This window comes from Lampetra fluviatilis, chromosome 36, assembly GCF_964198595.1.
Source record: "Lampetra fluviatilis chromosome 36, kcLamFluv1.1, whole genome shotgun sequence".
In the NCBI taxonomy this organism is placed as follows: domain Eukaryota; kingdom Metazoa; phylum Chordata; class Hyperoartia; order Petromyzontiformes; family Petromyzontidae; genus Lampetra; species Lampetra fluviatilis.
Genome location: NC_136310.1, coordinates 475,093 through 491,951, shown reverse-complemented (window position 1 = coordinate 491,951; position 16,859 = coordinate 475,093). Strand labels below are relative to the sequence as shown.

At 56.0% G+C, this 16,859-nt stretch overlaps 1 protein-coding gene across 1 annotated transcript; it reads right to left on the bottom strand.

The window, feature by feature from the left end:
• Positions 1–334: 334 nt before the first annotated feature.
• EFHD2 (EF-hand domain family member D2) lies at positions 335–16,337 on the bottom strand. The gene is made up of 4 exons (XM_078873108.1): positions 15,964–16,337; positions 4,306–4,453; positions 3,740–3,874; positions 335–2,788 (listed from the first exon to the last, which is right to left on the bottom strand). The coding sequence occupies exons 1-4, from the start codon at positions 16,173–16,175 to the stop codon at positions 2,654–2,656; spliced, it is 630 nt and encodes a 209-aa protein (XP_078729234.1). The 5' UTR covers positions 16,176–16,337; the 3' UTR covers positions 335–2,653.
• Between the last annotated feature and the right edge of the window lie 522 nt (positions 16,338–16,859).

The window sequence follows — 16,859 nt, the reverse complement described above, 5'->3', positions numbered from 1 at the left end:
CTCAGGGTGGGCCACTCCCAGAGCCCTCTGGCACATGGCCCATCAACACAAGGACCCTGCCGCAGGGGGTCACGCTGGGTTGGCTGCGTGGCTTCTCAGCGGCCTCTCGTCTTCCTGCACCTGTTTGTGAAGCTCCACCTGCACTGTGCCACCCCCGTCGGGACGGGGCGTTTCTGGTCCTTCCAAGCAGCGCGTGCAGGGCCTGTCGAACCCCTGGGGGGATCCACGTGTAGCATCGCGGCTGATGGGGAAGTGAGGCAGACATGGGATGAAGCTCAAACCCGACCCGGAGCGGTTGAAAAGGAATCACGAGACACCCGGCTCTCGCCAGCCATTTCCGGTACCCATAGAGCAATATTGATAAACATTTATTATTATTTTTACATACAAAAAATTATATTCGAATATTTTCTTTAACGATCACCAAGACCACATTCATCGCAGCCACCCACGTTACACGCACACCAAGTGGGGGCACCGATGAACCTTTACAGCGCACGGTCATCTCGCCTTGCGCACGCTCGATCCGGCCTGCTCGCGAGGAGCCGCTCACCCGGCGTGGCGCCGCGTGCATCGCAGTGGTCGAGCGGACGGGCTGCGCATTCTCGAGACTGGGACCCCTCCAACCGGGATACACCCGGCACAGAATATAAACCCCGACTAGGCATGCAACGATTCCATAGTCAATCAGATAAAATAGATTTATACGATACATGCATAGCGCCGTACATGTACAGACTGATTATTCATAATTTGTACAAACGTTTTGGAAATGTTACGTTGAGCCCAACGGGGCTGTTCAAGTGAATGAGATGACAAACGAGAAGCAATCCAAACGTAACTGTAAATACGAGACGAAACAAAATTAACAGATTCCGATTCCCGAATCAAATTACCATGACCCCCGATTGTGATGTGGAATCGTGGGGTGGGGGAATATGAATCATCACATGCCGGATTATAACCGTGACCCTCACCCTGACCCCAGTCCAGTGCGGGGTGTGAGACTGGGGTCCTGTTGAAGTGGCGACCCAACACTCACCCCACCACTGCCCCCTAGCTGGGGGCTGTGAGCGTCGCCTCTCAAAGCAGACGTGGACCCCGGCGTCTGTGCTGCTGTTGTCCTCGCGGCACCGATTTTTAACGAGACCACGCAAAACGTGATGCAGACGTCACCGCAGTGGAATGAATACTGGCTCGCGGATCTGGTCTGCTGTTAATCCCAGCGTGGGTTCACACACTCTGACCAGGGCACGTTAGGTAACATTTGGTATGGTAGTTCTGAACTGGCCAAAACGTGGGCACTGACGCGGGAGCGGCGTCTTAGCGGCGGGCGTGGGCGGCAGGGCCCAGCTGAGCGCAGGGTGGGGGGCGACCGCCGGGCAAAGCGCGCCCCGAACACCGCCGCTCCCCGGCAATCGTGGATGCGAGTGCTCTCCTGTGGAACCCACATGCACATCAAACCTCACGTAAACAGAGCCATGCAGATTCAAGCAGCCCGACCTACAAGGGTTGAGATCTTTGTTGGCAAGTGCCACAGGAATTTGGCTCGTTGCGTTTTGCCCACGATTGTCTCGCTGATCGGTACGGCCCTGCCTCCTAACCTCAAGACCGGGGTACAAATGCAAGACACACACAGGACCCAATTCCCGTAGAGGTGGCGAGGCCTTGAGTTATGGATGGTGGTCGGGGGGGGGGGTGGGAATTGCAAGGTAGGGAATTTCCTACTTTATGCATTGACCAAGGATTTATTTTCACCAGTATGGGAATGAGTCCATAATTTATAGAGAAACAGGATTGCCACCGTTTCACTGGAGACCAAATCTGCACATATTTGTAAGTTGGCCTAGATCTCTCAACACTGTCCGGGTAACTGCAATAAAGTTCAAATCAATTCCTGCCACCCAAACACAGTGCTGCCTGGGTTTGACCTGGACAGTTTGGGAATTGGCATTTGTGTTCGGGTCAAACCCAGCCAGGTGGCAACTGTATACCGACGGAACCCTTAGGCCAGTGCCCATTGCGTGGCAAGCGATGGCGGTGCGGTGTTTGCGATGCAGTGCGTAGTTGTAACATTCATAGTCGACGTGTGACGCATGCGGCTTCGACAGCAGCCACAGCGATAAACCAAGGGAGGTGTCAGTGGCAGCAGCAGCGGCTGGGGCTCCCAGCTGTTGTCTAAAAAACCCCCAAAAGAGGTGCGGCCAAAACAGAGACGACTCCCTCGCCCCTCGGTCTCACGTCACGACGCTCGCAGTGTCCGCCCACGCCGGAGCACTCGGCTACACGGCCTCCCTACGCGTCCCAGCCCCCTGCCACGCCGTGGAGTCCCCTATCCCCCTCGCCACCGCCACGTGTCCCATCCCTCCCCCCGTGCGTCCAAGTCCCATTCCCAATGGCACTTTCATGAAAAACACTGCTGCTGCTGCTGCTGCCAACCAGATTTGATATTCGGGCTCATGGGGCACATGAATGGTAACGTATGTGTTCATAGGCGGAGGATGGCCATGCGTGGGACAAGGAGGGTGGAGAGAGATGGACCTAAGAATTGGGTTGGGGTTAGATACAGGGTTGGGTTTGGGGTTAAGGATGGGATTAGGAAGAGATGGGGATGTAGTTGGGGTTAGGGGTATGGGTGGCACCGAGCGCACGCTCATGGCCGGAATGCCGAGCGCAGCTCCTTGAACGCCGCTTGCCGCTGCTTCTTCTCCTCGGCCTCGCGCTTCTTCTCCTCCTGCTCCGCCCTGATCTCCGCTTCGAAGCGGTTCGACTTCGAGATGGCCTCGACCTGCGTGGGTCAAGAGGGCGGCGGCGGGGGGGGCAGGAGAGAAAGACAGCAGAGAGAGGAGAGAGCCAGGAGGGAGAGTGGAGAGAGAGAGACAGAAGAAAGAGAGAGGGGAGAGACCATGAAAGTTGAAGGAACGAGAGAGGGAGGATGTGAGAGCGTGCGGCGGCGGCGGCGCTATTGCGGAGGTAATGATGGAGATCGAAGGCTGCAGAGGGCCGGAGCCGGCTCGGAGCGTGAACCCCGCCGGGTGGGACAAGCGCTCGCGAGACGCAAGTCTGATCGTGACTGATCGTGACTGATCGCATCGCCGACCGCTTCCTAGCGCGTACTGCCACCTGAGGGACCCGACGCGATCCCCTTGGCGGTGCCCGCCTGCGCCCCACCGAGCGTCGCTTCTCGCACGGCGTGCGAGCCAAGGGGATGGCGGCGTCTGCCCGTGGCACCAGGCAGCGCCGGCTGCACGGCAGACAAAACGGGGCGGTGCGGTGCGACGGCGACGTTTGCCTGGCGATGGCCGCCGCTGCCACTCACGACCAGCGCCGCAAAACCGGGCTACGGTCACCCGCAGACGGAACGTCCCGGGAGGCCTCGCAAGCTCCCCAGGGTTTTGCCTGGGTAGCTAGCACCTGGATGAGGGGTCGGCAACCCGTGGCTCTTTAAGGAATCCTTCGATAAGTTATTTATTACCATTGCGGATTTTTAAATACTGAGTTTTTTACCCAATTCGAAAAAAGGCTCTTGTTAATTTGGTCGCCGACCCCTGATCTGGCTGTGGGACTGCGAGCATGGCGCGCGGCCTGCAGGTGGCAGTGCGGCGACGGGTCCTGCGATCCGCGTGGAGCTGCGGCTGCCATCCCTCCTCGTGTGCATCGTGGGTTTTCCCCGGGCCCTGCGAGAGTGTGTGTGGTGACGGGTGGGAGGCCGGAGAGTTTGGGGGGGGCCGGGGGGCACCTTGGCCTCGAAGAAGGTCTTGGCGCCCTTGACGCCCTCGGTGGAGACGTCGATCTCTGAGAGGCGAGCGAGCGCCATGAGCGGGTTGTCATCCGCGAGCTCCCCCGCCGCTGCCTTGCGGAAAATCAGAAGGAACTGCAGAGGAGACGCAGGTGGCAGAGACCGTCATTGCTGTGAGCGCCACCGTCTCCTTTCCCAAGCGATTACAATAACCTCGCTCAATTCAAGAAACGTGTTTACCCACATATCAGTTTTAACTTTTATCGAGGTGTGCTCAACAAACTACATAAAAAAAATGGAACACCCAGTGCATCTTTTGCACAAACCAAAGGTTATCCTTCTTGCACAATGCCATTCACGGATCGTGAGCATAAGATGTACGAGCTGTTATGTGCGTGAGCGTGCGTGTGCTTGCATTTGTGTGTGCGAGCATGTGCGAGCGTGCATGCGTTTGTACACACGGATGCGTGCGTGTGCGTGCTTATGTGTGTGTGCGTATGTGGGTATGTGTGTGAGCATATGTGTGCATAGGTGCATGTGTGAGCGTGTGCGTCAGGGCTGGGCACCTCTCTGTAGCTGAGCTTGCCATCAAAGTCCTCGTCCACCTCCTTGATCATGTTCTTGAGGCTCAGGTGGGTCTGTGGGGCTTCCAGTTTCTCCATCATGAGCTTCAGTTCCATCATGTCGATGAATCCATCCTTCCCCGCGTCGTATCTGGGCACCGCACGCACACAAAGAATGGAAAAATAACAGAACAGAAGCCAAGGGTCAGGAGAGATGAGGATATGGAGGCAGAGGCTGCATCAGGGCCTCGATGAGAGGGGAGGGATTCCGAGTGGGGGTGGCCACACAGAAGAAGGCACGTGATTCACGGGAGCCTTGAGCTGATTTAGATATAGAGACGTTACAGTGAATCCTTTGCATAAATATTGTATAAATTATATCTTCAGTGAGTCTTACACAAATCAGTGCATGTATTGTGAGTGTAACATTTTTTTGTAATCAATGTATCGATGCTTCGTTACATGTATAATGATCATTATCTGGTTTTCATTTTAATGTATCTACATTGCAAGCTGCTGTGAGATCCAGGAGCGTCGAGTAGGCGCCATGAGACTCGCAAAGGAAGTCGTTGTGATTGGGGAGGAATTCGGAGGTGGCTGAAGAGTCCCAGGGGAGTGATGAGAATGAATGAAAGCACTTTGCCTGGCAGGAAACATCCGTAGAGCGAGACGAAGAGAGGCGAGTGACGTAAAGTTTGTCAACAGATAGACAGAGCACGAGCGAGAGACTTCAGAAGAATGCCCATCACCGAAGTACTGAGCAGGAGAGGCGGAAAGGAGGCAACGCAAGTTCGAGTTGATGTTGTGGAACCTGGTGGTGAGAAGCCCAGGCAGCCGAATAGAGTCTCATTTGCAAGAGTGATGCAGGTCACCAAAATGATAAAAGCAATAACACAACATAAAAGTACAGCAATGAAGCAAATAGTAATCGTAGGAGAGACAACAAAAAAAATATCGGAGCAATAAATTACCGCATTACAGGATAAATGGAAAGCACTGCACAAGCATTTACAATAAATATCCCGTGATGAACAAATTGCTGACGCAATGCCTCGCTATCACTGCAAGAGCTGCAGGGTTCCAGCGGGGATGTCACGTCGGTGCACAGGTCCCCTTACAAGCAATTGCACCAACTTCTCGCTCTCATACGCCTCGTTGGTACCGGCGTTTTGCTGCATTTCCTGTGTTTTGTTGAAACGCCGCCGATTGATTTCACGCCTGGAGCTGCCTCCTCGCTGCATTGGCCGCAGTTGTCACCTTGCTCCTCCTCCGCACGCGGGAGGCTGCGGAGTGAGACGGCGCTGCCCTCCCCGACGACGAGTTAAGGGTGGGGGGCATCGTCGCCGTGCGGCTGGACTGCCAGCGAGCGGCCCCCGGCCCTCCCGCCGCCCATCGACGGCGCCCCTAAGTGGACGAGGTTATTGGCTGTCGCGTTAGAGCCGTTGGCACGTCGGCGCGAATCATCGCCGCTGGCGCAGAGCCAGCTCCGGCCCCGCGCGTGGGGGCGACGCGGCGGATGCACGACGATGAACACCCGAGCTCGGCTAAACCCCTCTGTGGCGTCGCGGGCACTGCCTCGCGCAGGAACTCGGCGAGTCACGGGGTGATCACGGACAGGTGGCCACACTATATTTTAAACTTTGTTTTTAAACAGCGTCGACATTCGTGCAATCACGCCTCGAAATGCTGCAGAATTGTAACGTGCACGGTTTTCGCACCAAGGCCGCTTGTGCGGAAAGCCAGAGGCAGGCGGGAAGGCTGCCACATCTGGTGATGTAAATGTCCAAGCTCTGAGGTCCTACACTGCGACGTTCGGCAAACTCCATGAATGAGTGTCCATGTGGAAGGAAACCAGAGTACCCAGAGAAGACCCATGCAGCATTAGGGGATAATACTAAATCTACGATAATTGCGCAAGCTCTGTAATTCTTCATATGTGGCTGGCTCAATAAAAACAGCTTTGTATGAATGTACATTGAAATACTTTCACAGCGTACGTGGCCAACCGTGCTAACCCGAGGTGCAGCGCCACCGTGGCGAGCGCCCAGGCTGCGCTCGTGCCTCTCGGGCCCTTCTCGCACCACGCTCTTGCTCTCAGACCCCGTCCCAACTTAAGAACGGGAGAGCTCCCTCTGCCCTCAAGACAGCACCTGCAGTAGCAGCAGCTGGTGAACACGCTGCCCCCAATGCAGCGCGCACGTGATCTGGGCAGTGAGGAGGCAGCGCGGGAGCCCAGGGGAAGCGTTTACAGGACGAGTGCTCGTTGCGAGCTCGGATGCGCGATTCACAGATTGGCTCCGGCGAGCCCTCGCCTGGCCGGACTCCTCGCTCAACGCCCCCTCTCACTGTACGCAAGCAAGGGACGGAAGGTGGGACGCGATGTTACGGACACGCCCCGGCGTGGTCATGTGCAGGACATCACGGCCGCAACCAAAACCGTTCTGCGCCGTGATCGAGCGGGATTGTGAGACCCGCATCCGGACACGCCCTTAGCACCTGCCCTGACCACCTTCGGAGTAAATTGGCACTCGACGCGCGCCATCTCCAGGCTGCCTTGGTTCTCACGGTGCGCTTTAAGAGAAATAGCGTTCGGCTCATTATCTGACTGGGGAGCCGAAAAAAGGGGTGGAAGCGACACGCCAAGTGGGAAGCGACCTTCGGCCCTCATGGGCGATCGATACCCGTGCCAGGAACCACGCGCCCGTGCGGGGGCGAGATGCCGGCGGAGGCGGTGGGGGCCGCGCCAGCGTCGGGGCATTCGGCGATGAATGCCACGGCGCTCGGTGCCCGTCGGTGGCCGCGCTTGGCAAGGGCGGCCAGCGAAAGGGCAGCCTTTGTGCAGAACAACGCTCCGCGAGGAGAGACGTTCTCACGCCGAGGCATCGGTCAGGGCTCACGGCTGTTAATCATCGCCCACTCCGTCGATAATTCTCGGCAGCGTGTTTTCCTGGCACTGGCAGCCGAATAATTTTTTTTTCCACCCCCGTAGAGAAAGTCCGTGGCCAACCACCGCCTCCAGTCCCTTCTGTGCGACAGACACAAGTGGTCCCTGAATCATCGCTATCGACGTGTATGAATGCGTCGTGCTCATAAGGGCAGAGCGTCGGGACCGTAAATAATGTTATGGCGGCATCAGTAAAGAGCGTTTGTGTCAATTCTGTACTCGATCAACTTTCAGAAACTCACATCACAAATCCTGCACACGATGTAACCTTGGACCATAGGAGGCACGGGCCTAACCACAGTCAGCTCGACGCATTTAATCAAACACGCTCCTTGCAACAGCGCACTGCCAGCTTACTGCGTCAAGCACAGCGATGCGTTTGATACGGAATCACCGTGGAGCTGTTGAACGCGTGCGGCTCAACGTGGGCTCTCGAGTCTGTCATGCGACTCGGTGTGAAAGCCATGTGCTGCTCACACGAGCATCCAGGCACTGGTGCTCATCTCTCGGTTACAGCTCTGAGCTAGTGATGGCAACTCCGCATTCCTATGGTTCAGGCTGGACATAGGACAGCTTGGGTGGTTCAGAGGGCTCAAACGGTATCCGAGACGAAGAGCCAGCAGTGCCAAGCACCCGAGTTCGAATCCAGGTAGCGTCACGATACCGGCCACGCAGGCAGCCCCTGACTACGATCATCTGCTACAGAGACGGCGGCTGGGAAGCGTGGCGAGCACGTGGATGAAGTCCGCTGGACCGCGGGAGACCACAGTGACTAGGCGGGACAGAAGCGATCGGGTATATTACGCGTTTGCTACGTGTGTCGATCAACACCCTGGACACCCTTGCAAACGAGATGTTCCACCTCAAGGGATTTTCAAAGATGAATTGTTATCAATAAAATTAAGAGACTACACCGCTCCCACTACTGTGCACGCCACCTGCTTCGTGGAAAGGGGTTTTTGGGTAACCAGAAGTTCCTCTCGCCACTTACCACTCCGACGGTTTCGCAAGAACTCTTTACAGACGGAGCGAGTGGTGTGGGCACATGACCATTGTGGTTTTGCAAGAGACATTTCCCAGAACAAAACCCCCCACTTCTTCCCATTACACAAAACGACTATGAGCTTCCTTATTCTCAGTCGAGTTCTTTATTCCGTTCAGCCAACACAGAAATGAAAAGGGGCATTCAGCGCCTGCCACATTGAGGAGGAGGAGGAAGTGCGATCCTCCTACCTTCAACAAACACCGCGGTGTACTTTGGGCGACCGAGCAGCGCGGGAGGTGATGCCCAGTGACCCAGGCTCCCACGTGGGACGATGGCGGCTCTCACGCTTAGCGACTCCATGGTCTCTGTCGAGGTTCACGTTGACAGGGGACAATTCGGAGCAGCTTCGCTGACCGATGCTTCGATTCACTCCAGACACTCGCCCTTATTCAGCCGCTTCTTGGTCATTGTTTTAATCGGTACTACCACAGTCGCTGTTCCCCACGAACTTCACGGCTTGATTACCTCCACTATTGTCAAGGACTCATTCAACCAGATTGACCGTTTTCTCTCATCCATACAGAGTTCAATCACCACATTTCTCTAGTTCCCTTCGTCAGGCTGCTTAGCTTTTAAATTCTGTAACTCCCTCCCTTTGTCGCTTTTCCGAGTTACAATAAACCAACTTGCTTAGCTCAATACACCTGATAAATTCTGCTACTATATCAGCAAGGCTCTCGGTTGCTGGCTTTTGGGCTGCGCTTGGCAACTGATGCAAAACTCTGAGCAGAGGGGGTCTCCTTCACACGGCCAGCAGAGTCGCGTCCACCACCCACCCCCGTACGCTCTGGCTGCGTTGTGCGTGCGTCGTGGCCGCTCGATGCTGTCGGTGCCGGGACGTGCGACGGTGGAGTTGCCAGTCCACCTCCCAGTCCACCCCGTTCTTCCCTCCACCAGACTGCCCTTACGCACGGTGACGATTGACACTATTGCCGGCAACTGCGTGTTATTCCTATTCGCGTAGGCGAGAGGTGCGTTGATATTTATACCCGCGCAGGTGAAAGTTGGAATGCTTTTGCTATTCACGGTGAGAAAGCATTGCTATTTCTATTCATGCAGGTGCGATTTGGAATGCTTTTGTTAATTGTTATTCACGGCCAGAGCTGCCATGCTATTCCTATTCACGTAGGTGAGAGCTGCATTGCTATTCCTATACACAGGGGTGAAGAGACGCAGCTGTATACACAGGATTGCTGTGCACGGCGGTCATCAGCAGCCGGCTCACAGTGCCGGGCGAGCGGCGAGGACGACTGCGTCACGTCGCCCCAGCCCCGTCTCATCAGCAGGCAGCGCGCATCGCTCCCCGCTAACACGCGTCGCTCCCCGCTAACACGCGGCGCTCCCCGCTAACACGCGGCGCTCCCCGCTAACACGCGGCGCTCCCCGCTAACCTCGCCGCCGCCTGGGCTTCCCCCGGTATTCGGGGGCTGCCTCTGGCACGCGCGAGCGCCTCTCCACACGTGTGCGTCAGGCGTGCGTCACCGTGTGTCGAGGTGTCTGTCCGAGGCAGCGGTGGCACAGTGGTTAGCGCACCGCTTTATGAACCCGGCCAACATCGGTGATAAATATCTGAACCGGGCCTGGACCTCCCCTCGGTTGACCGAGTCTTAAATAAGTACCTGGTGTGGCGTGTAAACATCAACACTGGGGAGACAAAGGCGGCTGGACTTGTTGCTGGCCACCTCCCTCATGGGTGTGCCGTGATGGCCTCATAGGTTCCCGTTAACAGCACTTGCCCTAAAAGTGTTAAAAGGCTATATGGGGGACCTTTGTGTTAGTACTCTCACACCCAGTCCGACTGCGAGCAGGGACACGCAGGAACAAATCTGCCGGTCCGTGTCTACCAATGCCGATGGCCAAGCGTGGGTGGTAGCGAGGTCTGCAAATATGCTCGTGCTGATTTTAAGGAACCTATACAGTAATTGTAATCCACGAGTACTGTGAATGTCATCCCTTCACCAGCCACTACCTGCCGCTCTGTGCCACAGACTGCCTGATTGCACCAGCCACTGCCTGATTGCACTCGCCTGCCTACCTCTATAGGCATCCATCGTCTTTCTCTACTAGCCACTGACTGCCTGCACCAGTCACTACCAGTCTTTGCCAGTCACCATACAGGCACTGTCTAAATGCATCAGTGACTACCTCTCTGCACCGGCCCTTGTCCAACTCCCTCTCCCAGGCTGCGCCGTTCATTTACATTCAGAGCAGAGACCGGCGCTCGTTACGGAGCGTGGGAATTAAACGCGTTCCTCGCCGTCCCCTGGCCATGGCGAAGCCGGTCCGCGCCGGTTCTTTCCAGCGTTTTCCGTTCCATGCATTGCCGTGCCACTCCGTGGCACACACATTGCCTGATACAACCGCACAAGTGAATGCGTCACAGTCCGCGTGCGGAGTCACAGCCACAGCGAGGCTCACGCACGCCACTCGGCCCAGGCGTTACGGTGTCATCGTAAACGCGAAGCCGGCACCAGACGATGGGCGCATGCGGTGGGTGCCTCCTCATTCCGTAGGCCGGACAGCTCGGAAAATGAGCGACGAAGTCATAAAGCACCCTTTACCTGCTCACGTGAGCATTGGTGCTCACCTTCTGTTTCTAGCCCTGAGCCAGTGGTGGACATTCCTCATTCATAGGATGGGGATAAGTCTATCCAGAGGAGAACGACTGTAAAAATCCTCGCCTCTGGGTAGTAACAGAGACCGTTGTTAAGAATACGATGCTTCCTTGTGACTTAAGCTGGCAGATTGTCGTGCACTGCGGTCATAGTCGATGCAGGCAACAGGGAACTGAATCTCTTATTCAACCTTCAGCGCAAGTAATACAAATACTTAATTGTTTTGTCTCTTGCGCAAGTCTGTTGCATAAACACCGTTACACAGTTGTATATTTCTAGAACCCTGTAAAACTGGTCTTCGCCATGGTGAGTGTGTTGAGTTCGCACAATTAATTAAATGTTGCATCGCTAATCTGCTGCATTTAAACTCTGCTGTTCACATTTGCACCAAGCCACGGAAGTAATTTGGGTTACAGCGCAAGCTCGTACCCAAGCCGCCTGATTTAGGCAGACGTGCCAATGTCACCGTCACAAAAGGAGCATGTCTGTGCGTGTGAAGTTCTTACAAAGTCTAAAACTGATTCGATAACGATTACATTCCTTTCAACCAGGTGAGAGCCCACAGAGTGCCTGCGACCCCCCCCCTCCCTAACACGAGCGGTGTGTGTATTAGCGACGCAGGGACGGTCATTACGAGAGTCACTTGTGACCATTACTGAAACACGTGAAAAAAAGAAGCTGCGGTCAGAAGCATTCGGAGAGCCAAGACGGTGCTCCGCACTTAAGCAACCGCAGCTCGGCCAACACTCGCCCCCAATCATCGCAACGAGTGCTGTGCCGGAACTGGGGCAGATACGACGTCTTTCACAAAATACGATTTACTTCCCATTACACAACTTATTTAGATTAGTCGCGAAAAAGCCAGTTAATTGTTATGGTATGTTGTTGACGCGCGTTCGTCTGCACAATGTTTTGGCGGTGTCCTCGGGTCCAGATGGGATGGGTCCCACTGCGCTACAATAACAACATACCCGGTGACGCTGCTGCTACTGTGGTGCCACGACCTCGGAGCAAATGGATCTGCTATCACAATCCTGACATCTAGTGTGTTAGTTACAGGACATTGCACAGGGTAGATTAGACCACCACTGTCCGAGTGTTGCGTGTGTAACGTCGCGTGCAGGTACTGGACGGATCGTTGCATTCCAAGATCGTGAGAGATGGCAGGTGCTTGCGGATGCCATCATTTAGCAATGGATCGATCACGGCTGCTCACGGTGATGGAAAATGGCACAGAGTAGCATGCAACATGCCTTATAATCAAGTGCACATTACGTGCTCATGTTTTAATTTAAAATCATCCTCTGCATGGGACAGCTTCACCGAGTCTCAACGCAGTGTTCCTCAGGAGGGTCCTGCTACATCGGGTTGTTTGCCCGTTCCCAAGATTGGGATGTGGGAGTAAACCGGAGTACCTGGAATAAACCCTCTGCATATTAGGAGGTAGCATTAATAGCTCCGCACGGATGGAGTTGGCGTCGTCTCACTGCACAAGCAGCACTCGGCATTCCCAAGCAGTCGCCTCTCCGAGCACTCGGCAGGTGCCCCCCTGCCTCGGCTTCCGTGACACGACGCCGAGTCTGGGCATGCCGAGGGCTGTCCGGCCTCTCCAGCCACGAGAATGCGACATCGCAGAAGCAAATGTGAAAACCTGAAACCTCGATAAAAAATAAATACAAATCCCGAAACCGCCGTGGGCGTGCACGAATTAGAAGTGAAGTACAGTTGCCCACGCCAGCTTGCGCGTGGCCTGGTCTGTGGTGGCGTCTGATGAGGCCAGGACCTTGTGCGCAGAAACCACACGGGTGGCAGGAAACTACACAAAGCACTCAACTTGCTGGAGAAAAAAAATAATGTACGGATTTAAAAATAAGAACTTAGCTCAACGGGAAACGCGTTGTATACACTGTTGCAATTTGTACTGTCAACAATGATGGATCGGATGGAATGCTTGCACAGTGTTATTGCTCAATGAGGTACTACTCCTGCACGTGTCCATTTGCGCAAGACACGACATGTGCTTCCTGCACACTCAGGGCAGCTTGGCTAACGGAGAAGCAGACTCCAAGCTCCGATCCCGGCTGGGGTGCATGCACGTCAAGACTATGCACGAGACTCGGGGCTTGTCACAATGATGAGCGTCTCACAGACCGTGCGGTGGGTTCTCACTTTGTGTGTTGTTTACCTGTTGTAAATCTCACCATCAGCCAGCCCTATTGCAGTTGAATGGCAGCTGCCTGTCTGACACTTAAATGTTTCTGTGCCTCGGTTTCTCGGGATTCCCTCAATTTATTGGGGTTCTCCCTGTATCGTGGGTTTCATGGCTTTCCCTTCCAGAAGAGGTCTCACCGATGAGCCCTTTGGGGTTGACATGCAGGGGGTGTCACAGAGTCTATTGTCGCCCTGCCGCGGTATAATAAACACCACCTCCTCAGCAAAGTGTGGTGGCCAAGTCCAGAAAGGTAAAGCCGAATTCCAACAACAGAATGTGCGAGCTCCACTTGTGACGCAGAACCACCAATAAAAGTAAACGCTGTGTGACGGCCAAAGGGACAGGCAAACTTTTAATGTTTTACCCAGAGCGTGACATTTTGTTCTTCCAGTCACTGTTGTAAAACTGGAGGTGGCACGTGAACACGACTGGACATTTGTGAAAACGAGCTTTATAGCTCATCGGATTTATCCAGTGTAAATATTCTGATTCTGACCAGTTGTAGCCAAAGCCTTCGCGACGAGTGCTAGACTGGATGCCGTGTACTGGAGTGTGTGCGAATATGTTCTGGGTCGCCGACGTCGACAGACCCGGGTGAAACCAGGCCACGGCTTGTTTGGTGCAAACGCGCCGGCACTTTGGTGAAACAGAAACACGCCTCTGTCCTCGGACGTGGGTCGCTGGACAAGAATCGTCTCGTGGAGGGGTTTCTCCACGCTCGGCTGGCAGGAGGCAGGGACCCGGCGCGCACCCTCCACGCTCGGGCGCGCGCGATCTGTCAGCGGTAACGCGACACCGCCGCTCTCCTCTCCCGCCGCAAGTTGTTGAACAGCTACTAACGGTCGGCAGGCGTTAATAACGCTCCTGGGAACTGCGCATTTTTCTGTTTAGTTTGTTGTCCTTCCGCACCTCCGATTAGCACGTACGGTGCGAAAGAAGTTCAACATACATACGTGGGGGCTGGCTGTACACTCACTCATTGCGGGGTTCAGCAGCAGCAGCAGCTGTTGCTGCACGACGTTGTACGGAGTGGCAGCAGCAGCAGCAGGCTGCATGTCACGTGTGCAGCATCAGGCTGCATGTCGCGTGTGCCAGCAGCAGCAGCATCAGGGTGAAAGCAGTGCAGCCAGTTCCCTGAGCTGCACGGAGGTGTGGTGAGGTGAGGTGTGGTGAGGTGTGTCCTGGTGTGGTGAGGTGTGGGGAGGGGTGGGGAGGTGTGGTGAGGTGTGCCCTGGTGTGGTGTGGTGAGGTGTGGGATAGTCTGTCCTGGTGTGGTGTGGTGAGTCGCGGTGTATCCTGCTGTGGTGTGATATCAAATAAAAAGTTGAAGTGATTTCTCACTCAAATGAGCATTGAATGGGTGCTCTTCTCCTGCTTACAACCTTGGAGTCAGTGGTGGAAATTCCACGTTTCTATGGCGGGTGTGAGACTAAAATAAAGAAGTTGCAATGGAGGTAAATCGGGTTGGATGTGTGTCCGGCCATGAGGATGTTTGTGGTTTTGGAGGCGTATGGTAGCGCCTTGCTGCGTACAGGTCGTTACATCCTGTGTACTGTATGTACAGTACAGGTATCATGGCAATTTGCGATGTGCCGCCGCAAGGCACTCGCCCACTCTCGAAGAGAGATCGACTCGAGACACGGGAAGCCGGCACCGGATTCCATACAAAGCTCTGCGATCCTCTCTGTATGGAGGCGTTATCCGCCCATTACTGAGTGTTTACGTGCGGCCGTAAACCGGAGCACCCCGAAGGCGAGAGGGCAATGCGGGCTCAAGCCGCAGACAGAGACAGACGAAGGAGTTCACAGAGACAGATAGAGGAGTTCACAGAGACAGATAGAGGAGTTCACAGAGACAGATAGAGGAGTTCACAGCGAGTCAGAGACAGATGGAGGAGAAGTCCCACAGTCCCTGCACTGCCGTTTCCTGACGAGCCTCGCTCGGGGAAGCGACTTCCACAACGTCGGCCTGCTCCACCAACCCCCCGAGCCGTGTGGGGGTACATCAAGCCGTGTGGGGGTACATCAAGCCGTGTGGGGGTACATCAAGCCGTGTGTGGGTACTGCGAGCCGTGTGGAGGTGCCTGTAGGTGTGTCGAGGTTGATGTGTTTCACATTCCACGTAGGTTTATCGAGGCGCATCTGGGTCCATCTGGGTGTTGTGAGGCATACTCTGGTATCCAGGTTCGTGTCTACATGTGCAGCACGGTTCTACCGAGGTGTGTGTAGAGGTGTGTGTAGGTGGAGGGGTGTGTAGGTGTGTGTAGAGGTGTGTGCAGGTGGAGGTTTATGAAGGTGTATGTATATTCATGGAGGTTTATGTAAATGTGTGTAGGTGTGTGTAGGTGGAGGTGTGTGTAGGTGGAGGTGTGTGTAAGTTGAGGTGTGTGTAGGTGTGTATAGGTGTGTGTAAGTTGAGGTGTGTGTAGGTGTGTGTAGGTGTGTGTAAGTTGAGGTGCGTGTAGGTGTGTGTAGGTGGAGGTGTGTGTAGGGGTGTGTAGGTGAAGGTGTGTGTAGGTGAAGGTGTGTGTAGGTTGAGGTGTGTGTAGGTGTGTGTATGTGTGTGTAAGTTCAGGTGCGTGTAGGTGTGTGTAGGTGGAGGTGTGTGTAGGTGGAGGTGTGTGTAGGTGAAGGTGTGTGTAGGTTTTAGTGTGTAGGTGAAGGTGTGTGTAGGTTGAGGTGTGTGTAGATGAAGGTGTGTGTAGGTTGAGGTGTGTGTAGGTTGAGGTGTGTGTAGGTTGAGGTGTGTAGGTGGAGGTGCGTGTAGGTGTAGGTGGAGTCTGAGGGTGTGTGTAGGTGTGCGTGTAGGTTGAGTGTGTGTGTGTAGGTGTGCGTGTGTCTCCTACTGCTTGAACATGCTTTCCATGTCCTTGATCTGCTTCCGCGAGAACTCCTTGAAGTCCGAGTAGGGGTTGAAGGCTCGCGCCGAGGGCCGCGCCGCCTCGCACGGCTTCCCCCCCTCCTGCTCCCCCCCCTCCTCCTTGCCGCCGCCGCCGCCGCCATCCTCCTCACGGTCGAGGCGCCGCTGCAGCTTCCCCGCCAACTCGTCCGTGGCCATGGCGAGCGAGAGGCGGAGGCGGGACACGGAGACACGCGGCGGGGACACGGGGGACAGCACAGAGACAACAACAACAGCAGCAGCAGCAGCGGCGGTAGCGGCAGCAGCGGAGACGCGCGGGATGAGACGCGGACTGAGCCGCTGATGAGGGCGGGGAGGGCGAGGGGCGGAGGAGGAGGAGGCGCCTCGGGGCAACAGCGCAACCCCCCCCACCCCTCCACTCCATCCCCCCCACCCCCCCCACCCCTCCTACCCCCCCCCACCCCTCCTACCCCCCCCACCCCTCCTACCCCCCCCCCACCCCTCCTACCCCCCCCACCCCTCCTACCCCCCCCCCACCCCTCCTACCCCCCCCCACCCCTCCTACCCCCCCCCCACCCCTCCTACCCCCCCCCCACCTCTCCTACCCCCCCCACCCCTCCTACCCCCCCCACCCCTCCTACCCCCCCCACCCCTCCTACCCCCCCCACCCCTCCTACCCCCCCCCACCCCTCCTACCCCCCCCCCACCCCTCCTACCCCCCCCCACCTCTCCTACCCCCCCCACCTCTCCTACCCCCCCCCACCCCTCCTACCCCCCCCACCCCTCCTACCCCCCCCACCCCTCCTACCCCCCCCACCCCTCCTACCCCCCCCACCCCTCCTACCCCCCCCCCACCCCTCCTACCCCCCCCACCCCTCCATC